We start from the raw sequence: 26,969 nt of genomic DNA on the forward strand, positions 1-26,969 counted from the left end.
TTTGAGTTTGCTCCATGGAGAAACCCCTTATGCTCATGAAATATGGTGGAATAACCTTTGCTATCCCAGCAAGGAGCGGCTTTAGGTGATACTAGTCTTCAAAGCCACCTGAAAAATGTTTGTGAATGGTCAACAATGTTCATCTTTGTGGTTGTCCACTGCATATTTTGACCCAACTAACTTACAACAGTGAAAACTCCGCCATCATGGTGGTGTGTTCATCATTGGGAGAGCACTGTTTTCCTATCTTTCCCTTCTTGTTGCTTCTCCCTTGTCTGCCATTTTCTTGCTCTGGGTCAAAGTCTGATGATGGAATATAAATCCTGGTCCCCAAAAGTGAGTGCTGGTGCCGATCTTTTGCAACCATTGGCACAAATTAAGCACTATGATCTCTGTAAGGGAATAATAAAAATGTACATGTAGGATGCAATCCAACAAATAATTCAATTTCTGTGTTTCCAGTAGCTGGTTGTGTGAAGGATTTTCATTATACAAATCACTTATTCACAAACCCTGCTTGCTCTTTCTCCTTTGTTTCATTAATAATAAATCTGAGTTCCATGTGCTGGGATACACAACAGCCTGGGAGAGTGAGTGCACAGGTCTTGCAGAGCAAGAGCCAAGAGGAAGAGGAGTAGCTCGGTCAGTATGACGGGGGCTTGTGAGCTTCACATTTCTCAACAATGATGTTGGGACGTCTTACATTATAATGGAAGTTGAATGTGAGGAGGTCTTACGGCGCAGTGGAAGGAAGAGGAGTGTGGATGTTTAGTGGTACTTAATAAGCAAAATTTTTAAAACTATTCCAACATTTTTAAGGCCTTCAAAAGATAAAGTGTGTGTGTATTTGTCAGTGTGGGCATGTAAAAATCCCAGGTGAAATCCGACAGGCACTTTACAATATTGGACTGAAAGTACTTGTACCCAACTATTTACTACAGTATACATTTTTTAGGAGGTGTAACACCCCAAACAACCCTCCTGCCAAGAGGACAGTGTGTGTCTACCTCACCGCACATATCCTGCTCCTGTACAGAGCAGAAAGCAGCATCTCTCTATTTTAGATATTTCCACTCCTCATAGGAGCATCCATCTGTGGTACTGGGTACGTTCCCTTGCAGAAAATTATCTATGTCTACCAACTGTGACTTGGGGAAATATTCAGTAAAGTAACAGAGCAGTGCACTCTATGCTTACACTTTGCACTGTCACTTAAAATGCAAACAGTGATGTAAAGGTGATGAATTAATGTAGTAGAAGTTTTTTAATTTCATTTAGCCAATCACATAATATGAACAACCTGCCTCACGTATGGGCTTACATCATGGACACCAACCCCAGTCATGTTTAATCAGGCGAGGGTAACAACCTCTGGAACACATGTCTACCCTTAAGTCCCGCCACCCACCCCTAAATGTCTGACATACTTAATAGGACCTCTCCTCCGAAGAACTACTCTGCCCCGATGAACTGTGCATTCTTACAGAGGCTGTGTACATTGTTCTCGTACGCCTACTATGTTATAACAGCCTTTGACTTGTAAAGCTTTCTGATACATCAAATGTTATGCTTTGAATTACACAACACTGCCAATAAATAAATAACTTAATTAATTAATCCAAACCTATAGGAGGTCTGATCTGATTGCTGAACAAGATGGATTCCTTCATGCAGTCCACACCGCCATAAAGTTAAGGCAATAATGCAGCACAAGAATGCAAAATACAGCTGAGCTGACTTACTGTTGTGGTACAAGTTTATATATAGATGATTCAGAAGTAGCAGTGCTGGCCTCCATAACAGCCTTTACTGTGCTGCCACATTAATTCCATTTCCTCCTAAGCTGGAGAAAATGATCTGTTTGGCTCATCTGTTGGCTGAGTCAGTAAAAGAGGATGACATCTTCAGGAGGAAAGAAAGGGGTGTGTTTAGCAAAGATTCAGGAGGAAGTCTCTGAAGTGCACAATTCAGCGCACATAGAAAGAGGAAAAATGAGGAGAAATAAACATATTTGTCCTTGTCACGCCTCACCTGGGAAGACGTAGCATTTTGATGCATTTCCAGGTTTACTAGTGTTTGCAAATGTGGGATGTGCCAAAAATCATGGGTGGTTCCGCACAGCATAGTAATTCTGACTTAAGGGCTTTCATCGCCTTGCATGATGCAACGTCGAAGCAAGCTCTTCGTAAATCTGGGACTAGGTTTGTTGCTAATCAGCAAATCATGGCAGAGGAAAATAAACTCCAGCGTGAGTATGGCAGCTCATGGTTCTGAACTGAGTCTGTGATGATTAAGCATCAGACAAAAAAGACCTGAGGGTAAGGATTACCTTCCAAAGGAAGATAACCATCTTAATGTGACAGATGAATCAGCATTAGATGTCATTTTTGGAATACACGATCCACAAATGTATTTGAGGAAATATACTCTGATATATACTCTGATGTTGGATTCTGAGGAATTTAATCTACGATGTTGTGTTTAGGCCACTGTGTATCAAAAAAATGGCTATTGAATTTGAGGGTAAGTGAACTACAAATCGAAAATGCATGTTATTGCTATGTGGGTGTAATCAGTTCTTAAGAGTGGGCTATATCTCTAACCAACTAACAATATGACTTCAAAATGCTGGCAGGCAACCTGATTCTCTGTGGAAAGTGTATGAAGTTGGCCCTGGAAGACTCAATGAGTTGGGATGCTGTACTAAAGGCAGGCCTTACTGTATGCTATGTAAGTGCTGAATAACAATAACATCGGATTGTAATGAAGCAGGAACTGCTTAAAGAATGAAAAATGTCTAAAAGGTGTTTCGTCAGTCATCTATGCCCAAAACAGGCATACCTCCCTTTTTGTGAAGAAAAAGAAAGTGGTCAAGGTGGTCCTTCGTTCTGTGTTGGTAGGTCAGTAACAAATTATACTGCTATGAAGAATATATGTCCATTCCTGATCTCCTGTCACTCTGAGTAGGTATCCCTGACTCAATGTCCCCAGTCCTGATGTTTCCTTGTCCGTCTGTCTCCCTCTGCACTAGATGTAAAATATGTCCATAGTTTATTTGGCTTTGTCTATGTTTATAGATGATTTATTGTCAACTATTCTTTGTTGATAGCTCCAGTGGCTAATTAGACTTAGAAAAACGTGCCCTTTGTTTCGGGGTAGAAGAAGAATGTGATTTCAAAAGCGACAATCTGACGGTTAAAATTAAATTGATGCAGACGATGGAACCTTCATTGCTGCCACATGAGGTTACAATGGATAATCACAAATTCAGGAAGATGGTTGGATGTACCCAGTTTAACCCTTTTCTGTATGATTTGGGAGGGAGAAGTATGCCATATCATTTATGACCAAGGGCCTCATATATATATATACTGCCAGAGGGCCTGTTTCTCCGCAAGGGCGATGGGGTAAATTTCTCATTCGCCCTGACGGAGGTACCAACAGCCAGATTTAGAAATGACTATCAAGCAGGCGGTCAGTTATTAAAGGATTGATAGTAACCACCGTCATTGTGATTCATATCAATGATTTTTTAAGTTTGGTGGAGGACTCTGTCAACATGACGGAGCCCAGCATTTAAAAAAAAAAACTCCCAGAGCAGGATTTTCTATCTGAAAATAAAAGATAAAATGCTCCCCTCGTCATGGGAGTCTGGTCCCATTGACAGGACAGCATTTAGCAGTTTTAACTGCCCCTTATGGTCAGGGTTTTCCTGGCAGAGACAGGCAGTGAAAACTGCCTTCTAATTCTGGGTGTAAGTAGAGGTCTGCATCGACTGCCCTTGTACCACAGGGCTGTCTGAGAAATTTGGTCACAGCAGTGACAGAGTAGTCACCACCGTGGTGAAAATTAAGGTCTGCCCACATTTAAATTGGGTCAGTGGACCACTATGTTGGCGGGCGGGAGCACTGTCACCGTTGTGATGGAGTTTCCTCTCCACCAACATACAAATCGGGCCCTAGGTGTTACTGCCTGTTGGAAAAATGGAAGTCACGAATCATACGAATTTGCTCTTTTAAATACTAGCATATTTATGAACCAAAGCAAGTCAGATAGATGCTCTTGTTTCTGCTACAAAAACGTTTGATCAAATCACCTTAGTTCTTGTCTCCTTCGTACATCATTTCAGTGAATTTAGAATTATCTGCAAGACAGCAAGTTTTGCCACAAATTCTCACCACGTATCCATCCAAAAATATCATGGGATATAAACTTAAAATCTTTGGTGCTATTAGAGATCATAGAAGACGTGCACTGTAAAAGCTTGTTTTCAGGAAATGTGGAATGCATTACCATCTCAAATTAAACAGGCCTTATTTCCCATCTTCAAAAATAACCTCAAACATAACTTTCTCACAATCACTGGAACCACTGATTCATTTTCATTATGTTATAGTTATGTTTAGTTCTAAGTTTGAGTTATTATACTTAGCTATGAAACAGTGTACGTAGTCCATGACATGACATCTCTATAACAATTTACTACTTACGGATAAGTGCTCTGTCGCTCTGTTTGCCTAGTAAGTGCTATAAAAAAAACAACAGAGCTAAAAGGAATTCTTCTCCAGGTTTCATTTTGTGATTACAGGTGAGAATGCATAAGCCAGGTCTAGAACGCAGGCACCCCCAATTATTCCTTACTGGTACTGTATTGTGCTTTGGGGCACTTTTGGTATTTTTGCTGCTAAACTTTGCGTTCTGGAAAAGGAATTTTTTTTCATGATAAGTATGTGTCTACAAACCCTGGCTCACAAAGTGGGCTTGTCTAAATACTCAGGGTTGGCTGAAGGTATTTTGCATGTAAAGGTGGCGGCATAGCAGCTATTCCTTCCTTCAACATTCTGGCACACCTCCAAAAAGTGGTGTGAATCCTTTTTAGCAGACCCTTGATGAGAGCTCACCAGTTCACTGTGGTCTACGCAGTGGTCACTCTTGTAGCCGTAGGGGAACAGCAGCATCTGCGAGTAGCTGTGGATGGTCAGCATGGCCTTCACGTTGCCGTGGTTCGTGATGAAGTCTGCGATTGCCTTGATCTCGGGCTCCGATTGTGGCGCCACGCCGTGGTACGTCTCCGAGCACGGGTTGCTGCTGGCCCCCGTACCTGATATAAAGCACAGAAGCAAATTAACCAGGGTGAAAGCAGAGGGCAGTGCACTGACTTTCTTTACTGGTCCTTCCAGGGATGTTAGATAGGACAGGTATAGCCATCCACTGCAGGTAATGGCACATTGATGCCAAGCCAGGTCTTCAGACGTTTCTACAAAGAAGGAATACTTGGGCCCTTATTACGAGTGTGGTGGTCTTGAGACCGCCACACTCGCAGTGGCGTTCGGACCACCGCCAAAGTGGCGGTCCGACTGCCATATTACAACCGTGGTGGCTCAGACCGCTGGCACCTCCTTGTTACCTCCGGTTGACAGCCTGGCGGTGCCGGCGGTGTTAATCTGCCGGGGCAACGCCCTCCGTTGGCTCTTGCATGGTGGTTCCACCACCATGCAAAGGCTGGCAGAGACGGGGTGGCGGGGCCCCATGGGCAGTGCAGGGGCCCCTACGGACATCCCCGTTGCACTTTTCACTGACTGAATTACATGCAGTGAAAAACACGACGGGTGCTATCGTGCTTGATGCACTGCAGCATTGCCGCCAGCTCGATTATAAGCCAGCGTCAATGCTGTAGCCTGTTTCCAGCTGGAAAAAGAACAGATGAAGGACGGAATGCTGAACAATGCAAACATTCACTCCCAGTCACAGAGACCTGGGTTTAATCCATCATGTTTTTTGCTCACTGCCCCACCCCAGTTTGGACCTAGCCATATGCAAATCAGTCTTGACCGTGTTCCCCATGGAAACAGTCCAGCCCGAACTGCCAGGCCAGGTCCTCCCTGGACTGGAAACAAGCATCCTAAGACCGGTTTCAGGGTATCGCCCTTCATCAGCCAGGCTAGCTTGAATCCAGTGGCACAGTGAGCATGGGACCCACGTCTGGGTATACTGTTCCCACTAAGGTGCTGGCCCAGCGGGAAACTCGTAATAGGGCCAGGGGGTGGAAAAACAGAGTGGCGGTTTTCTGACCCAAACAGTTTGGCAGGCGGCTTCTGCTGCCCGCAAACTCTCGATGAGGCCCTGAGTGTGTGGTTGTGAAGCATAGTTTTCCCTTGCAAGGATTCTTCTTTTTGTGAGGGGGAGGGAAAGTTGGGCAAAGACAAGTTTTTATATTTGCTATGCCTACGGGCAGTTGTCTTCTCCCAGTTGGCTTACCAAAACGGGAATAGTGATGCTCAGATTTTAAACAGCCAAGGATGGGAAAGGTTCTTGATCTAATTCAAATTAAAGCAGAGGCCTAGATTGGCTAGAGTGGAACACAGAGCTTCCCCATAGGTCAGTGTTTACATAGGTTCACAGCCAGTCCCATATCTGGCTATACCTAGGCTGTAGTGTGAGGGTGGGGCGTAACAATCCCCCCACAAGTATTGGTATGAATAAGGATCACCCAAGTATTCTGCTGTCCAGTGGTTCAAGAGAAACATTCTGCCTAGGGTTTAAGTTATTTGCTAGTAGAGTATGATAACTCTTGCTCTCTGCCTCTTGCTGATTTTAACTCTACAGCAGGGATATCCAAAGTAGTACAAGGAGGACTACATCCAGGCCAGAGATTCATGATAAACTAATAAGCGTTTGGCTCTAAATGGGATCCATTAAAAAAGTCAGTGGTTATCATGACAAGCGGCCATGAATCCGGCCCTTCTGGACCTATGCTGGAGACACCTAATCTACAGTGGCCTTGAGACTCATATGATATGTATGATATGGCTTATGTCCACATCCGCATTCAAGGGCCCTTATGAATGGACAGTTTTACCTCCCCAACCAGCGTTCCAGTTCCTGTTGGGATCCGCTCCAACGCAGGTTGTGCCCGACCGGACAGATCGAGTCTTGCGCCACATGCGGTTCTGCATAAACAGAGAGGAGACCCTCAGGTTACAATTCTGCTGCATTGTTTCCCCACAAACCCACCATCACAAGTGGCAAAACATTGGTGTCTGCCTGACACTTGAAGTCTGTAACAGTACAAAATCATCAAACATTACACTGAAAAGCCACATGATTATTTAAATGTTGAAGAAAACACCCTGTCTGGTGCAAAACATAAACATTTCTTATTTTAACTCACTCCTATATCCGGTACACTACTTGAACTACATAAAAAGATTGTAACTGAAGGATGAGGGAACAGTATAGTTACATAGCAGAGAACATTTTAACATCAGTTACAGGTTTCAAATAAAAACTTCTGTGCAGCTGCATCCGGCAATTCAAAATTACAAGCCTGTCTACATGATAATTCGACATGCGTGTCGACGTTACACAGTTTACATGCATCTCCAGAACCTTATTCTAGCATTAAAAGCAACTCCAATGTGATGGGAGTTTGAAAGTGTATGAGCTAACCTGTGACCACAGCATATCTGAGAGTCAGTTTGGTCTAGCTTCCATAAGCATTAACAGAATTTAGCATTTCCTTATGTTCTTGCAACTCACTTTCTTGATAAGACTTTTTTTCCAATTTAATTGAGGTAGCAATATCCCATGTCCTGTTTGACACCTATAAGCCAAAGCATACAATTTGTTCATCATTTCCTTGATAAATGCATTATTAATTTACAAAGTGTGAAGACCACCACCCTTGCTTATCTTTTATTGATCTTGGCGCACCCACAGCCAGGAAACCACCAGACTGCAGACTAAGAAGTGTAAAAAGTAAAGAAAAACAAGGCAGGAGGCTTTTTTGAATCTATGCACCCAGGATCTGGAACAACATCCATAAATCCATGAAAACTGCCCCAACACTGCTCCAGTTTAGGAAAGAGTTGAAAAATTACCTCTTTGAAGAACGCTACATCACAATTCATTAAAAGTCCACAAACCAGCTGCCTCTCCTACGACTCGTTGGAATTACACAAAACTTTAATTATGAACAGTGATCTTCTGCATTTTGCCTAGGCTCACGCTATAGAGATCCCCATGCATATGTACATACACATTCTTAACTACAGCAGAAGTGTATCAAAATCTGTTTCCAATGACATAGTATTAAGAGGTATGTGTGATGGTTTTCCCCATATTCTAGCTTTTACTCTGATGAGTAAAATTAACTCGGCCCACTGACTCCCACTATCAATAATTGTGCATTGGACCCATTCCTGGTGCGCTGTGTAATACCTCAAGGGCAATCTAATTGTGTACGCTCTGTCCAGGAGACAGTGGCTTAATAAAACTTGAGGGGCCCCCCTACAAAGTACATGGAAGGCTCCCCTTCTGGACTCACTTGGGAGCTCTCAGCCCAGGGTACTGTGCTGAGGGGACCTCCTGGAGCTCGGAGGCTGCGGGGTGTTTTTATGCCACTGTTGGGAGAGTAAATGAACATCTCAATTCACCACAGTGTACGTGGCAACCAACTATAACTTACAGCCTCCTCCAGTCTGCATTATCATGGAGTAATTAAGGCTAGTATGGACCACCATTTTCTGAAGTGTAAATGTGAATGTTTGTAACAAAATGGGAAGGAAAGCACACACCTCTTTCTTTCTCTTTGCCTTTTAGCCACATAATTTTCTACCTTTTTACTTGCACTCACCTGCTTTAACTTTTCTCTCTCTCCATTTTCCTCTGTCTCTCTCATGGACACTTCCTGCACAAACACAATCCTGCCTGTAATGCAGCACCCTTGCAGCATGCCGCAAGGGTTCTGCGCTGGCGCCAGGCAGCATCAAGTGTGGCAGTGCGGGGAGGGAGCTGAAGAGCACCGTACCTTAGTAGATATGGTGCTGTTCTGGTTTCTCCTGTTCACACAATGCAGAGTAGCAGCTTAGCATGCTGCCCTACGCATACCCCTCTGTTTGGCAGTAGTAAACTTTACACATGTCCAGAATTGGATGAAGTTAAGTATTTACCTTCTTTTTGAGTTGTTTTCATCTGGCATGAATCCAATAATAACCTTTTTGTTAGTAAAGGGTTTATAAACAATTTACGACCTGATTATAAAGTCACTGGTTTTTGCTGCATGAATCCCTAATTCTGGCAGATTCCCATCACCAAACACTAGTCAGCATGAGCTTTCTCACCAGAATAAGGAATAACCACATGGACCCAGAATGTTTGGGTCCTTTTCTGTGTGGTTGTCCCTGATTCAAGGCAAAAAACGATGACATTTTTCACCTGCTCTGACCAGGGTGAAAGTGCAGTTGCGGCTTGCAGGAGGGAGAAGGGGTGGGGCGGAGTGGCCTGTGGCGGGGGTTGGAGGGCACGGATGGGCGACCAAAAAACACATTTTTTTTTAAACATACCTGTTTCGTCGTGCCACCTCCGAACAGCTCTCATCTGCAGGCACAGGCTCCCAGCCTGCCCTGCGTCCAATCCTAACGCTGATTTCAGGCTGCTGGCAGGGGCATTGGGGATGATGAGCACTGAGAAGAGTGCACTATGCACTCCCCTCAGCGCACATGTGTGTTTGGCCGTCCATCTCTGGCACAGTGCCGGGCTGGAGAGAGCAGGCACAGGCTCCCAGTCTCTCGTGGGAGCGGCCTGGCTGGGCGCTCCCAGCGAATCCTAACGCTGCCCTGAGCAGCGTCAGGATTAGCCGCAAGGCAGGCTGGGAGCCTGTGTCTGCCTGCTGCTGAGGAGACGGAGGAGTGGCGGCACAGCGTGCTGGTACGTTTGTTTTTATTTTTTTATTTTTTTAATATTCCTCCCCACATGCCACCACGCCACTGTAACTCCTGTGAGCCGCGACTGTTAACAAGACATGGATATGTCTAGCCACTACTTCAACACCCAGCTTGCCTGTGTCCCTAAAGCAGAGTGTGCTCAGAGGCCCAGCTCACTACACCCAGGGAGTGAACTCACCGTGGTGTGGGTGTACACATACCCATCGGGGTTGGTGACGAGCAACACAAAGATGTCCAGTTTGTCCAGGATGGTATTCAGGCTCTGATCCTTGGTGTTATCTTCAGCAATCTGCACAGAAAAAGAAGTGAGGATGTAAAAGTGTGGAAGCACTACTAAGCAACTCTACTCAAACGTAACAACATGGACCTCTCTCGATTACCAATACACTATATGTTGGTTCTATAAATTGTCACATCGCCCCTTCTACATACAGTTTTTACATACAGCTTTAGCCTACGTCTCCCACTCTAGAAAACATATCACAGGTAGACTAGCTTTTTGGAAAGTTTGGAGAAATACTAGAGAGTCTGAAGGCCTGAATGTGATGGATACTGTCCCTACCCTTCTGGCCCCTCAGAGGCACCAGTCTGGTGGGGTGACCTTCATATTTCCCTCTAGGCCAATCTCCTTTTTGAACACCAGGCCCAACATCTTAAAACAGATAAGATTTCTCCATGTAGTCAGGATTGAATATATGGCTAACTTCTAGTTTACCTGTTAAATCCTGTACAGGGCCTTGCCAGCATTTATCCTCCAAGGAACCATGAGCACTGGGCTGGGTGGTAACACTGACATACGGCGCCCTTTATACTTTTTTTGTGAACAAAAGGGTACCCGCGGGCTTGTTTGTTGAGGTGTCCATCTGTGCAGGTGTTGTTCGAAAGAAAGAGCTCAGGCTGGAGAGATCTTTTGTTGTTTGTGTTCTCCAGTTCCTTAAGGTGTGAAGAGAAGCTTTTCCAGCTCTGTTGGCATTCTGTGACCCACATGCCAGTCAGAGTGTTCCAGAAACACCCTTGAAATAATTATCCTGCCTGCTGCTGCATCAAGCATCCTTGGTTACGGAAGCACAATCCGGATCACCTAGAATGCATGTTTTAAAATGGAAGGGGCGTCTTAAAATGAAAGCTGGCAGTCTGGCCCCGTGCAGGTAAGTGTAATTTGCTGGTACCTCTGCGCTACTATGGCTGGCAAGGGAGGAGACAACGGCTGGGTGCAGTGGTTGGTCTCAGGAGCTGCCAGTCAGAGTCAGGTCACCCAGTCACAGGCTCTGAGTTTAATGGATCATTGATTACGGAAGTCTTCGATGGCAAAGATAGGACACCGGAAGATGGGGGTGGCTAGTCAGAGTCACAGCAGCACTGAATGATAGCACGTGTGCCTGGGCCCTAATGAGTATGGTGTTAATCAAGAAAGAACATTTTCCTCTGGTGGGGATTCTTTGACTAGTTTTAATACGAAGATTTTTGCAGCTCAAAACAAAGCAACATTTTGCACCCACTTGCAAAACTATGCTACTTCTAAGGAAAATCTGGTAGCCGTGGTATTTATTTGGGTGACATCTCAGCCTTTTCTTTGATTCTGCTCCGTCTGTAGCTCGGTTCGTGCTGTGACAGGCAGTTTACCCTCTGGTGTGCGACGCTAGGTACAAAACCTTTGGGTTTACTTTTAGATAAATAAGTGGTCTGTGGGCTATGTAGTGAGGGGATTTATTGCTAAGGATGAATTTGGGGAGTTGTTGGCATACAGATCCTTTATGTGCCACCCTTGCTCGAGCTATAGTCAGGGCCACTGGAATTATGGACCAAATTATGAGGTCGGCTTCCCTAGATTATTTGGCAAGAAAATATAATTTATGCAGCATAGTATGGCACATTTTCTGATAGTATTGCTTCCTTATATTGTCATTTTTACACAGGTCAACACTCTGTGGGCAAAGGTTTCACCTCATTAGTATCTGTTTGACACACAAATATACAATAAACAACAGAAACAGGACCAATCAACTTTTGCAAAAGGTCCTTCTACTTCTTGGGAACACGTGTTGCTCTATAGTTAGTAAGGTTTGATTTGCTCCATTCGTTTGAGCAAGAAACATTTTCTTTGTTACACTCTGCAGATTACTAAACAGATGATGGATCATCTTTCAAATGTGGCAAATCCATAATTATGCGGAAAACACAGCAATTGCATAGTCACATAATTCCAAGGCCCCAGTTATAATCAGCGCCACTGGCATATTGTGGCAGAGGTGGACCAAATAATATGGCACAGTTGGCTAAATTATGTGGGAAGATATGGCAAATTATTCAACATAATGTAGCACTTTTCATGGCAGCATTACTTCATTAATTTATCTTTTTTACACGTTAATACATTCTGGGTAAAGGTTTTACCTCATTGGTATCAGCTTGACTCCTAACTACATTAATCAGCAACTGAAAGATGACCAGTTAGCCTTTTCAAAGGGCTTGCCACTTTGCAGCAACACAATGCAGAATTATTAGTAACTTTTGATCTGTGTGAACTAGAAACTATTTTATTTGTTAACATGTGCAAATGATGTGCTAAGTAGAGCAAAACCATAATTAAAGTGCTACTTGTTGTAAAGCGCTTCAACCTCTCATTAGGGGTAGTAAGCACTATATAAATACAATTTCAATACATGAAAACACTGCAGCTGTAGAATCACATACGTCCACTGGTCCAACAAAAGGTTTCTAGTTGAGGTCTTCAGAGCTCGGTCTCTCCAAAGAATGGAGCCTGGGCATGTGCTGTAAACTCAAGATTGGTATGCCAGCTGGAATGCTCTTATATTGGGTCCTATAGAAGGGATTTTCCACCCATATTACTAGTAGTCTAGTGGGGGCCAAATGAACAAGTACCTAAATTTAGTAATTGCATGTGGGGCGGGCTTGTGACACTCCACCACAGTGCTTTGAAGACCTAGTTGGTGTTACAGGGTGAATGGGCCTGTACCTCATATGGGCAAAGCTTTTGACAGATGGTCCCTGTCCTGTGTTTGACAGATATGTAAGCAAAGTAAATACATGGTTCCATCTAAATAAGTTACATTAATGCCAAGGAGGATGCCAGAATGTAGTGCTTTGACAATTTGTCACACATCATATGAATAACATCAAAAGCTCAGAAGTAATTCAGTTCATGGTAGTCACACAGTCCAGGCAACTCACTGGATGTATTTGAGGTCATGTACCTTGTTGGCGGTCCAGACACCAGTCGCATGCGTGATCCACTCCCGGGAGTGGATGCCCATGTCCAGCCAAATCGCAGGGCGTTTAGCAGACCCATCCCTGCTGAACTGCAAGAAAAATAAAACGGGAAAGCAGTGATCAGCACACTGATGCGAAATATGTCCAACCATCAACCATGAAGCGAGGTCTCCTAAGGTCTATGAATTACTTCTAGGTGCCATCACCAAGTTTATGTCTAGTGGAGCGCCATACAGACCCGTCCACCTTGATAGCACTTCCTACAAGATCCAATGTAGAACGGGAAGGGCTCCACAAAATGAGTGCCACAGCTCTCTGACCTATCAAACATCTTAGTATGGATCCCCGAGTTAGATTTTTCTCAGAGCAGAGAATTATGCAGGGCTTTGCTGAGGATCAGAGACAAAGACAGTCTTCTCTTCACAGGTCCTAGACAAGAATTGCATGTTGGCAGGGTGTGACTCTTTTGACGTGCAGAAATTATGGAGTTAAAGGACAGAGGTAGAAAGGTAATCATGGCAGAAAAGCTAAAGCATGGGGGAGCTCAATACGAGTGTGTCAACAGACCTGCTTGTGGTCTCTCCTGAACAGAACATGATGTATTTTTGCATCTCAACAAGGCTTCCCAAGCATGGGGGCATGTACAAGTGTCCTTTCCCAACTACAGATTTTTTTACCTCGGGGACTACACAGAGCCCTATATGGGCATACCTGTAGGTCTGTGAAGCAAGACATGCCCTTTTTCAAACAGAGGCTGATCCACGAAGCACTTCATAGATCAGATCCTGCTAACCACCAACAGTTGTTGCAAGTCTGGCATGAGTTGTTTACTCAGGTTTCCTGCTATGTGTATGACTGCACTTTGTGCGTCTGCAGGCCATTATAAAGGCTAGGCCAGATCAGCATTAGGTGCATTATATATTAATTTTGGAATTTTCCAGAGCTCCATTATTTGTGCCGGCATCACCCGGTGGGATGTCTTGTGATGATCCCGCAGGGGGATTGACGAATATACTGCTTACCACATTGTGCCATTTACTGTTTGCCTCCAGATTACCAGTCCACCAGACATATGAGATTTTCACACTATTTTTACAGTTACTTTACTGCTAATATTTCCATGTGACCCCAATGTCACCTGGGTCTTTGAGGTAATAAGTTGTAAGCATCGACTACTAACCACACCTCTTTAATTACAAGACATCATGTCAGCCCCACATACTGATTTTGAGTACTACTTACCGAGACATAGAACTGAGTGTCACCCTTATATGGCAAATGTCACTGCTTGGCAATGTTTTGGTGGAAGTAATCATGCTTTGCCAAAAAGCCACTTAGTCCGTCCAGCTTTGGTATTTTGACAGGTGTAGCTCCTAACAGATCATAGCTTTCGGCATATGCCTTTGCACTATTTTACATGCGCTTCTTGTCAGCTGTTTAATATCCTCATTAAACTACAGTGCTGAGTGTAGATACTACCTACAAGAGGTGGTTATTGTCTGCAAGAGGTTGTTGTTTCGCAGGTTAACAGATTTTGATTGGCAGCTCTTGACTGCAGCCAGTGTGCACCAGCAGTTCAACATGCTATGTAGTATTGTTTAGATATTCTAAATAATGTTATTTAAAGAAAAGTGGGCTTGTGGGCTTGTGAGACGACTGTGGATAGCATTTCTTAGCTGCTTAATGATGTGTTGTAGTGTATAATCCGGTAAATATAGCAATTTTTTTTGTAAACGTATATTTTGACTTCAGGAAGCACTTGCAATAAGATGAATATCACTACTCACCTGTAATAAATTATTACAGGCGCTTAGTGACATCACTGACTACTAGGATTGGAAGTGTGGAAGAGAGCAGTGGTGTGAAAGGCCTAGTGCTGTGGCTCACAGTCCGCCTATCACACCCAGACAGGCAGAAGATGAGAAACTACCAATAGCGCTGTCTGAGGCATATCACATGCTACGGTCAAGCACCGCTCGTCGTTACTAGCTTGTAACAACCTCTGTCAGGGTATGACCGAGATCCCACGAGCACAGGCAACAAGCGCCAGGTTTCTCATAGCACTCTATTCACTTCCACAGGTACAAATCTTCCGCAAAATGACTCCAGCCAACGGGTGCAGGCCTCACACAACACAGCTTTCACTTCTTCACCCTGGGCTGGTCCGGATGTGGCAGGCCCCATCCTACGGCAGTCACGGATTGTAACAGTAGGGTGGTCTAAAGGCCTCCACAAACAGAGCAGAGTTCTAGTATCAGTAAGTCTCTTACATTTCCATGTCCATGCGTGAAGAGCTCATCCAGGCATAGATTTTCTTTGCTTTCTATGACTTTCCTGCTTGTTCCAATTTAAAATCTGGACCGCAAGTGACTTTTTGCAGTGTCCCCTCACTTTGTACCCTCATTGTTTACTACTAGATACTGGTTTTCAGACCTTCAGGGTGCCCTAGGCTCTGCTAACTAGACCCAGGGCCTGTGCTCTGACTAAAAGATATATGCAAATTAGTCCTAATTGTGATTGGCATTACAACCTACCTGCACGTTCCTTTTATATGGTAGGGTATGTAGGTTTAGAAGCCCAGCAGATTTAATGCACTTAAGTGTACACTGCTGTGGTGCCTGGTGTCAATTTGAAAAACAAGCCCTGCTTTGCAGTCTGCCTTTAAATTACATTTATATGCACATTCGACTTTGGAATTAAAGGTCCTTACAAAGTCTTCAACTACATAATTTTTACATACATATCACCCCTAAGATATCCCCTAGGTGCCCCAGGGGTAGGGTGCCTTGCAACTATAAGCAGGGACGTTATAAAATATGTTTTATCTGTCCCGGTGAGGGAAAACAGCCAATTTTTTTTTTCCATTGTAGTGCATTACCTCCATGGGATACCATAGGAAAACTTTATTAAAGTATAACTATTGCTAGGAATGAGCTCAAATCTATCACAGAAATAAATGTATAGAACTTGCTCTTCTATTAAGACAAAATCCAGCCTTCCAGCAACTCTTCTCTGATTGGCCAGCTTCTGCCAGGCCGAGCCAAGCCAAGCTGCCTTAATGAGGTGTGGTATGGCCTGCATTGAGACAATGGGCATCTGGTGGGTGGAGATCTGCAAGCTGCAGAGGAAAAGGCAGGAAGGGGGCTGGGCAGCCAAACTGGTCTTCAAAGAAGAAATGACACTTAGGACAGGACACAGGCTCACCCCCACTCAGATGGGAGCCTCAGTGTTTAGATTAGCAGAGGAGCTGGAAAGGGAGTGTTAAGGGAAATTAGTCACACCAGTGGGATGGCTTGGGCAGGTCTTAACATTCAGCAGAAAGAATCTCGATCTTGCATTTTGGAAAAATAGTACTATCTCTGATTGATTTTTGCAACACTTCACAGGAAGTGGTCACCCCGGAGGGTGGCACCCTGCACTCCATTGATCAGGAGTGCCCCATGCTTACCAGCCCAGGAACAATGAATAAATATGACAGAGTTGCCTAGCAACTCAGATCACTGCCTGAAAACCACAAGGAGAAAAGGACTGCCCTACTGGAACCCTGGGCTGAACCCCAAAGGAGTGCACTCTGCATGACTGCACCTGCTGCACATGGAGGAACGATATCTCTAAGGACTTTGCCTGGCTTCAAGAAGTGAAGGAGTGGACTCCCTGACAGCAACAGGTTAACAGAGCTTCGCCTGCACCATCTCCATCAAGAAGACTGCAGCTTGACGGCCTCCAGTGGCTTTTGAAGGAATTGGCCAGGTGAATTCTGGAAAACGCAGTCTCAACATCCCAAGGACCATCACAGAACTTCGAGACCCTCGAATTGGTGTTGTGGACCCCCAAAGATCCCTGCTTGGAAACAAGAAGAAAATTGACTACCCTGCTGAACCCCTGGTCTGCACCAAGAAGGACTGTACACACAAGGACTGCACTTGCTGCACGTTCTGGTCGTCACACAGGAGGATTTTGCCTGGCTTCTGAAGGATTTAGGCATGGACTCCCTGAAAGTGGCAGATATAAAGGAGCTACCAAGAGTCTCCTGCATCAAGTACTTCCAGAAGAGCCGAGCTGCACAGCATTCAGTGGACTTTTAACGATTTGGCCAGGTGCATTGTGGGAGTTGTAATCCCACACCCCAAAAGGCAAACCAGAGCTTCTGAACCCTTGGCTGGTGCTGTGGGCCACTTCCCTGCATCAAGAAACACTCCTTGAAGTAAGTGCAAAAGTGTTACATCAAGGTGGCTGGAACTCTTGATTGTGTCTCAGTCCAGCATGACCTTTTGTAACCCTTTGAGTGCTATCTGCTTCTAAGCTCTGGTTTTACTTTTACTTTTAATCTTTAAAAATGTATATCTCTGGTTCCCTACATTGGATTTTTGTTGTTTTAGTGTCATTTTACTCATAAAAATATTTCCTAAATTCATAAATTGTTACTGTATTTTTATTGTGTGTTATGTCTTACTTATTCAATGTATTGGGGGTTTTAAATTTTAAATGCTTTACACACCTGTCTCCTAAGTTAAGCCTGCTTCTTCGTTGCCAGGTACCAAGGGCTGAGCAAGGGATTAATTGATTGAGACCCTGACAGGACATTATATTGTGATTGTGGCTTTATGACTAGTGGTGGGTACCTACCAGCCCCTACTAATAAACCACGTTCCAACTACCAGAATGCATAGAAATCCCTCTACTGAATTAGCCACTTATGCATGTACCTTGAAAGCATGAGCGCTCCCTATCAGCAGCTGTTTTGTGACACTAAAATACTGTCTCTGGCACATCAGTCAGATGTTCTTCTGTGTCAGCAATCATTGAACCCTACCAGGCCCGCATATTATAGGGAATAAATAAGCCTGCAGTATACATAAAAAGAATACTTCATGTCACCAGGGTGTTCCTCACCAGTATAAAGGAATTTGCGTGCAGTATTTTGCTCTTTTATGGTCAAAGGTAACCTCAGAAGAAGTTTTAAGATTCAAAATCATATTGACTGGAATGCCTCAACAGTTTTGTTTAAGATGCTAAGCAGCATTTCTTTTAGGCTTTAGACATTCTTGCTTCAATAATTATTGCCACATTGCTTGGACATCCTGTGCTTCAATATTATCATTATGTTGAAGACGTAGGTGATATTGCTTGAGGGCTCCTGGTGGGTTTTTAGCCAATCATGACAAATGTGGCACATGGAGACTGCAATATATTGCTCCAGGCATTCCATTCCCTTCAATAAATCATAGGATAGGGCAATAAAAAATTGGAGCCACACAGTCATCTCCACAAAGTTTCAGTATGTCCAATCATAGATTCATGTTCCACCAACTATTTAAGACGAGGTATATTTCATACTGTCGGCAGCTTCTTTATCCTTACCTTTGACTTCATCTCAAGTGCTTAGAAGATCCTGTTTTGTGATTACGCACTGAATATGGAACGATCACTGACTGATACATACCCGCAGCACATACAGAGGACGACCTTCAAAGCTGTGACCAAGTAAACTTTTGGTGATTAGAGATGGGTGTGTAGCTACCAGTAAATCCATCCAGGCATAAATCTGATGAAAAGAACAGGAGACTTAAGACACAAATAAAATAAAGACACCAGTAGGAACGGATGATGTTTTCTGGGCAAAAAGTGTCACACACACAAATTAGTATCACTTTTTGGTTGTTGGGTCAATATCCAGACCCTCTAACACTCATTATAAACGACTTGAATTTTTCACCACATTATAATATTTTGTAAATTTCTGGCATATATAAAGGGAATACATTAATTAACACATTGTTTAAGTTACTTTTGGAGTTTCTTAGAACATTACGATGAAGTCTTTTACCAACCTCATGCTTAATTTAGCATGTTCAAGTATTTGAGTATTTATGTAAACTATTAACATACACATCTTACATACACATTTCTATATTCCTGAGATTTTATTATTTTTATTGTTCTAATAAGCATAGTGTAATCTTTACTCGATTAAATGAATGGGTTAACACAGTATTCATGTTTTAGACTTTTGTGATTAAAATAAAGTGTATTGGGTGGGTGATTGGGAATGGGGCACAGGGCTTTCCTATTGACTGGAACTGAGATTTTGTTTTATCGGTGTTACTGTTTCACTGAACCTCACTTTTATGTTTTGCCTGCGAAGTGCTTGTGCTTGTAAAATATATTGTATTTAATATAAATCTTTAAAAGGTTTTACATCCCCCCTTGCTTTTTTTGCTTTTCATTGGTTCCTGCACTTGCCACTTAAATTTCCTCTGCTTTTATTGGCTGTAGCACTATTTCTTGCTTTTACCAATGCGTGTTCTTCTTGAGTTCTTCTTCTCAGCCTCCCAACGCCCAAGTACTCATTTTCATCGTTGGCCGAACTTCTTTCTTATCTTATTTGTGAGCAAGCGTGTCAGCGCCCTTGTATGTTTACTTTTCAGCATGCAGTTTATCTCCTGCAACACCACCCTCCTCCCTCTCTCTGTGGTGTCATCACCATCTCCCCGCACTAGATGGTGTGACCCTCCCACCTCGCCATCGTTTCACCCAAACCCCCGCCTTCCCCCAGATCAGAAATACAATTTTCTTGTGAATTATTCAATCAGTACTATTTTTCCAGCAGTCCACGGCGGGGTAATGCCTGCCTAGTTCTAGGCTGAGAAGTGACTCGTGCAGGAACGAGGAGGGCAGAAAACCAGAAGCTCGCGAGCGGCATCCGAACAGGACATCAGCATGTGCAATCTGTCTCCAGGCCAGAGGCATACATACAGACCTTGCGTTAATCTGTATGACAAGTATTGTGATGGTGAGCATGATTGATGCCTGCAGCGACTATGTTGGCTCTCAATAAAACCAGTGGTGCCACTGGATGGCGCCATGTAACCACAAATCAACTACACGTTCTCCGCCCTAGAGACGTCTTCAGTCTCTGCTTGCACCGTTGAAATGGACACCGCTTGATTTATACAGATTGATTGGAGCACATTGTAGGTGAAGATAAGCTATCTCTTACTACAGTTACCATGATTAGGCATCTGTGTGAGAACGGTGAGATGATTACTAGCTGTAAAGTAAATTAATACATCCCATTTTTGAAATTCTGCAGGATTGCAACACATTGGCACATCAGGCATTTTCCTACACCTACTCAATGAAGGGCATGCCAGTCCGTGTCAGATTTAAACACGCAACAGTGGCCCTGACGTGGAAGTTCCTTGAGCTCCATGCTGTGCGTTTTTTATGCTGCCATTTCTAATTCCTTGGTGAGTCGGTAGACGATAAAGGTAACAATCCATCTTATCTTTAAAACTCCAAAAACGAAAGAAGATCTGTAAAATGAGGACAGAAAACAAGTTAAAACAAGCATTTACAATGCATCGGGTCTCGCGTTTGCTCATGTTAGAGCTGATAGCGTTGTAAACTCCTAACCCGACTTTTCACCTATCGGGCAAAAGTGCATTTATGTGCATAACCCGAAAAAGTGAAATCAAGCACCTAAAGCGCTCGACTTCTGCCAAGCGAGATCGGGCTCGTAAATTAGAGAAAAAAAAGTCCACGAGCTCGATGGAAAACAGCGAGCCTCGCATGTTTCCTGTACTTGGTCGCTGCACTGGAGGAGGGCTAGCCACCGGAAAAGGCATGACATATGCGTGCCTTCGACTAATGAAAGCAAGCTGATTTTATTAGGGAAGCCCACCAACCAATAAAAAACACTGATGTGAAGTTGACAGGGCTCCGAGCCCTTTTATAAATACAAAAGAGTCTCCCTGCGAAACGCATGCGCGAGCGCATGCAACGCAGGCTCAACCCTAAAAAGGATGGTTGTGTTTTGATGACACAACACGGGAACAGTGTGTCTCGTCACACGTTCTACACTGCTACTGCTATCGAAACGTGAAACCTTCACCCTTATTCGCATGTTGTTAGGAAGCAGCTGCCCACAAGAACAGTGCAGTTACATTTCCCGTTACCTCTGTATTCACTTCCACGCTCCAGTGTTTAATGCTATTAGCTGTTACCGTCTCCCTAGGTCCGTAGACCTCTTTATTTTTCTACAAACAACAATTCTTCCACACTCTCATAGGTGGATAAAAGGGTTACTCTCACCAAGACATCCTGTGGGTTGCTGTTGCTTTCTTGGCAGGGCCACTGGAATTATGCAGCAGAAGAGGGACAAATTATGCAGCAGGGTCGAGTAAATTATGCGGCAAGAAAATTTAAATTATGCTGCACATTTTGTAATAGTATTACTTCATTAGTTTGTCATTTTTTCCCTCTGCTTCCAGCTGATTGGTTATGTAGTAGGTGCTTGCGCACTGAGACACCACTTTTTGTCTACACTTGCGCTATTCGGCTGAGTGATTAAACACATTAAACACATTTTTAGTTGGGTTCAATTGCAGTATGATTGTCGGAGCGGCAAGGTTTGGTGCAGACCGCTAGAAACGGGCTTCAGGTCCTTACAAATAGCAGGCTTAAGGTCTTTACAAATGGCGTGGCTTCCTGAGGTGCATGACTTTGTGTATGTGATGTATTTTCTTGACAAAACAGTGTTTTTCTTTATACGCATGTTTTCCTCATGTGGTGGGTCACTCTCTAGTTGACTATGGGGGTGTGACCGATGAGTATTGTAGCGGAAGGCTTGAAGTCAGCAGACACCATTTTGCAAGGACCTGTTTGGCTTTGGCAAATGTTCCCCAAGGCAGCCCGTTAGCCACGTTTTGCAATGGTAGTATGTACACAGACCACATTTCCAACCCAACACTGGTTCCTATACACCTTTAGATCTACGGTTGGAAGTGTTTCCACCACTTGGGATCTCTTTGCTTCTTTAACCATAAGGTTAGTACTAATTCATTGCCCTACAGCTGGCCGTCTACTTTCCCGCAGCATGCTGCCCACTGTTTACCTCAATAGCCTTTTAACAACCCACACAGAGATGTGCATGTTTACTGTATTCCTGCACCAGTACCATACCAGCTTCTGGGTAATCACTGTGCCTGGCTTTTCTTGGCATTGATATTGTGTGGTTGCTTTTCTGCCTAGTGGGCCCTGTAGTATTTATTTCTGCACTGCGAGGAAGTTTCCCCGTCTCTTAGTCCTTGCATCTTTCACCTGGCACGCACTGCTGCGTCCTCGCGAAGTTGCTGTAGTGCATAGGTTCAGCTAGGTTCTCTTAAAAGCACAACATTTTCTTTCATGTTTGTTCTCATGTTTTATAGTTGGCCGCCATTCCTTTTCCAGAGAATGCCATTCTGCCAACCCACTATGCTCAATTCTAGTAGTTTGAGGTACGTGTTATCTATCCTCATGCTTCATTGCTTCCTCTTCCCCATGTGGTTTAGATACCGCCATTATTGTTATCCTCACTTTTACGGAGTTTCTTTAACTTATATTGCACAACTGCTTACCAACTTAAAACTTACCAAAAAAAAAAATGTAATCACATAGGCGAAACCTAATGCTCTTTGATTTTAGTGTCCAGTGCTTTATTAAGCAGAAGCAGAGAATGATCCTATGATTAGTCTGCAGTGATGTAAGCTGTTTGTTTTAATTGTAAAGATAATAAAAGCAAATTTAAAAAAATCTGTGCTATTTTATGACGAGTCAAACCTGTGACCAGATTGCACACAGTCCTCTCCAGTAATTGCATTAGCCAACAAGGTTATCTTAACAATGTCAGAGTCAGAAACCTGCCCATGCACAAAGATCTTTTAAGGCTGCGCCTTACCCTGGAAGATATCTTAAATGCAATTTGTTTGTGACCAACTCAGTGAGCCTAAACAGATCTCCAGTCACACTTGTCCTTGTTGCAAGTATATTTTTGATGCAAAAGCGGTGCAAACTTGTAAAATACAATTGTATTTTGTAAGTTTGCGCCATTTTTGTGTCAAAAAGTGGCGCAAATGCGGTGCTGAAAAAGTATAAATATGGCCCTTAATGTATGAATTGGCTCCCTTGCAACTAACTTCTTTCCACGTAACTGCCCTTCACAACTCCACCCATTTCTGCCACCACCCTTTCATCATTATTTATATGGGTTCAAAGGGTAAATGTTTCCATTTCGAGCATCTATTGATAAAACACTTTTTCTTTGTCAACAAGGAAAAAAGTGTGTGGCACATCATTGACCTTGCAACCACCCTTAAACGATTCACCTCAAGTTCCTTCCCACTACTCTAGTACTTAATATGTTAAAAATAAGTATAGCAGCCCAAAGTTTTACTTGTCAAAGCATTGCAGAAGGCCATGGTCGCAGAATTACAAGGCTCTCTAGCTTTCATTCCACCTCATGCCTCTTTCTTTCGAAACGATGACCTTGGCACTGAGTCTCCCACTTGCAGGTTCCTCTATATCCCTGAATTCTCTCTTTGCCAATGTTTTCTCCTCCTTTTCTTCTTCAGTTTTTGTCTCTGTTCTACCTTTCTCGCTCTTTATCTGGCTCAAAGTCTGCTAATGAAAAATAAGTCCCACCCCCCACCCAAAAAAATGAGTGTCGCTGCCCACCACCTGCAACCCTTCACACACAATAAGCACTTCACAACCCCTGCCCTCTGCACTCCTTCAGGCCCCAGGAGTTGAAAGCCCACAGACCCTAATACATTTAAAAACTTTTCTCACCTAAGTGTCGAACACACAGAGGTGGGTTTGCAGTAGTCAACATATTTTGAATTGTAACATAAAAATACACACCAAGCGCTGCAGACTGGCACCATGGCATGACCTTTGACTCAGCCTGTTGCAATTTTCTTTTCAACACAAAGAATGTGGAGGAAGAACTCAAAGTTCTTTGGATAAAGAAGCTAAGACAATAAGCAGGGAAGAAAAGACAAGTGAAGGGATGAAGAGGAAACGGGAAACCCGAGTGAAGGAGTGTATCTCTCTTGTAGAACACTAGAGTGTACCTCGTTGAGGGTGTGGTAAGAGCCAAAGTCAAAGTTCTTGGTGCTCTGCTCGTACGTTTGTGCAGTCTTCATTTCTTCTTGCTCCTGATCCACCAGTGCCTGCGAAGGGGCAAGGGAAAGATTTGCTGTTTATTTAGACATTTATAATACATAGCAGCCTGCGATCCATATATTAAGGCCTGTGTCTTATTTATTTTTTCCAGTTGAGTTGCCATGTCTCTAGTCACCTGCAATAACAAAATGACGTGGCAGAGCTGTTGTAATAAATCATCACAATTACATAGTGCTGCCACAATCTTTGATGATAACTACAGCTGCTTTTTAAACAAGGAAAAGGAGAGCTGGCTTTTCTTTGTTCTAATCTGTTTTTAATTGACAATTATCCACAGAAAGAAGGTATTTATTAACGTTTATTTTTGCATGCTATAATCATTGCAGGAAAGATATAGGGCCTGATTATGAGTTCCGTCCGCCGAACTTCCGACGGGGAGGTTGCAGCCATACTGGCTACCTCCCCCCGGGCCCATTAATAGTTTCCCACTAAGTCAGTGGGCGGAAACTCTGGGCTAGCGGGAAACAGCCTAAAGCATTGTCCCCAACTCATAATCGAGTCAGCAGCAATGCTGTAGGATGTAGGGTGCACCAGCACCCTCGCAATGTTCACTGTCTGCAACTGCTGTTACACCACTGCTCTGCATGTTTTTATACATTCTGAGCTCCAGAAGTGTTTAAATCTGACTTGCATTAAACAGATTATAATATTTTTTGCAAATAATTACTAACTGCTTCTTGGTGAGTTCAGTTTCACACAACAGATTCTACTTCTATTCTTCAAATCTACAAACATACTATTGCTTCCATAGGAAAAAGCAAGGCACCAAGGGTTTAAGCAGTGTGTCGACAGATGATAACATAACATGCATTATAATTAATGAAATACGGAGTCCATGAACTTATAAAGGAACTCAGGTGGTCATGATGACTTTGGTGGTCCTGCCCCCATGCCGGCGGTGGCAGTCAGATCGCCGACAGCGTGGTGGGGCAGGACCGCCAAATTATGACAGCGGCAGTAAACTGGCTACATCACAGCCAGTTCACTGCCTGTACCGCCAGGGCGGTGGGACCACCTGGCCGAAGGTTGATCACCTTCGACCCGGCGGTCCACCTAACACTGCCCGCATTATTAGAAATATCCTTTCTGCCAGCGATTCCGTGGCGTCAGCCGCGCCACGAAATCCCTGACAGAAAGGATACTGGTGACAGGAAAACTAGCTCCTGTCGCCACAACAGGACTCCCCAACCCCTCTCCATGTAGGAGGCCCCCCCACCACCTGACCCCATCAGAAGCCCCCCACGCCCCAAGCAGCGAAGCCCCTCCCCCTGTCCTCGTACTAACCCCCACCTCGATCCCCGTACTTAACCCCAGCAATCCCCATACTTACCCCCGCCTCTGATCCACGCACGCACACACCACACTTACATACATACACGCACACATCTACACTCACTCATTCACACACACGTCCACGACACCCTCCCACCCCCGCATACAGGCATTCACACATGCACACAAACACACACTTCCCACCCTCCTCCCCTGTCGGACGATCACCTTACCTGGTGGTCTTGGTGGTCGTCTGGGAGGGAACGAGGTCCATTGCGCTTGCTCCGCCACCAGCGCCCTGTCAACGCAACACCACCACGCAGTTTACAATGTTGTAATACGCGGGCGGTGTTGTGGGGACTTGGCGGTGGTGGCGGAGCAAGCTCCACTAGACCGCCAACTGCCAGTACGGCTGCTGCTGGCTTCCCTGCCAAATAGTGGCAGAGGGCAGCCTGCAGACATAATATGGCGGTCTTTAAACCACCAACACTGCCAGTCATATGGGGGCGATGACTTCAGCGGTCTACGGAATAGACCGCTGAAGTCACAATGAGGGCCTTAGTCTTTAGCCTCGTTCTTCTATTGGTCAAGAAACTCATATACAGCAGGGATACTTCATCTCATATATAAACGGACACAAACCCAAGTCTTGCTGATAATAAATATCCTTTTAGCATATCAACTGTAGATGCATTTCTTAAAATGTTCACAATACAGAAGGCAGGGAGGCCTGTTGGGAAATCTGGAAACATCATAGCCAGCCTGCACCTGACATTGGGGTGACTCTACAGTAATTCTTGCCAGTATAGATACACAACATACACAATATCTTCTTGTTTGCCCAATCTACAGTCTCCTTCTGTGTAACTCAAGATAGCCTTTCTAAAACAGTATTCAGGCCAAATACATCTGAATGGCTGGCATGTGGCCCATTGATTGACAATTGTATGGTGCCCCCCACTCCGAGAGGTCTGTTGGTACTGATCGGATAACAGCACTAAACAACCAACCATTGTTTAATTTTCTCCATGAAATTCAGTGAACAGGAAGAGCGCTTTATATCAAGGGGTAGGAAAATCCGCCACCTTGGATCAAGTGAAGAGGTGGAGTGATCTCCTTTGAGATTAAATCTCATGGTGTCTAACAACTGCAATTTTCTGTTACACAATTTCCTTGAAGGAGAATAAAGGGACAATTTCAAATAGGTATGGTGCAGACAGTGAAGAATCAAGCAGAAGGTCACAAACAAAGCTAAGTAATGTCAACACTTGCTATCTTTTAGTTGTCCAACAAGCCAATACCCATGAAAAGCAAACGCTACCTGCACATCTTCGATCATGATGGTGTACGCAATGTTGTTGGACTCAAGGAAGATTTTGACAGCCTGGAGGCTGCGGAATGGAACCCGAATGTCCACAGGAAGGCTGGGCTTAGCCGGCTCACGCCAGAAGTCGATCTAATTGAACAAAACCAAAGGATCTTGTCAGTGTTCTCAGAATAAACTATACCAGATGTCCAAGTAAGGTCCAGGACAGGCGAATCCTTGCCAACACAACAGAATAACCAGTGAATAGGTCAATTCATTTCATTTAGATTAATTGGATATATATTTAGCTTATATCAATATCCTGAAAATCTGGCATGGAGCTCCATTCCTGGACTAAGACTGGACATTCTATAACTAAACAATGCTCTTCAGTGGCAGAACAAGCAGGTAGAAAAGTGTCTGGGATGTGG

At 44.0% G+C, this 26,969-nt stretch overlaps 1 protein-coding gene across 1 annotated transcript in view; it reads right to left on the minus strand.

The window, feature by feature from the left end:
* Positions 1–26,969, minus strand: part of LOC138288099 (carboxypeptidase A1-like) — a 39,613-nt gene that overhangs the window by 10,545 nt on the left and 2,099 nt on the right. Inside the window, exons 3-9 of the mRNA XM_069229329.1 lie at positions 26,554–26,688; positions 23,849–23,947; positions 18,400–18,501; positions 12,941–13,045; positions 9,904–10,014; positions 6,860–6,950; positions 4,902–5,101 (exon numbers count right to left, since the gene is read on the minus strand). Coding sequence (XP_069085430.1) covers positions 4,902–5,101; positions 6,860–6,950; positions 9,904–10,014; positions 12,941–13,045; positions 18,400–18,501; positions 23,849–23,947; positions 26,554–26,688 — 843 coding nt within the window. The remainder of the gene's footprint in view (positions 1–4,901; positions 5,102–6,859; positions 6,951–9,903; positions 10,015–12,940; positions 13,046–18,399; positions 18,502–23,848; positions 23,948–26,553; positions 26,689–26,969) is intronic.

Source organism: Pleurodeles waltl, chromosome 4_1 (genome assembly GCF_031143425.1).
Source record: "Pleurodeles waltl isolate 20211129_DDA chromosome 4_1, aPleWal1.hap1.20221129, whole genome shotgun sequence".
Taxonomy (NCBI): Eukaryota; Metazoa; Chordata; class Amphibia; order Caudata; family Salamandridae; genus Pleurodeles; species Pleurodeles waltl.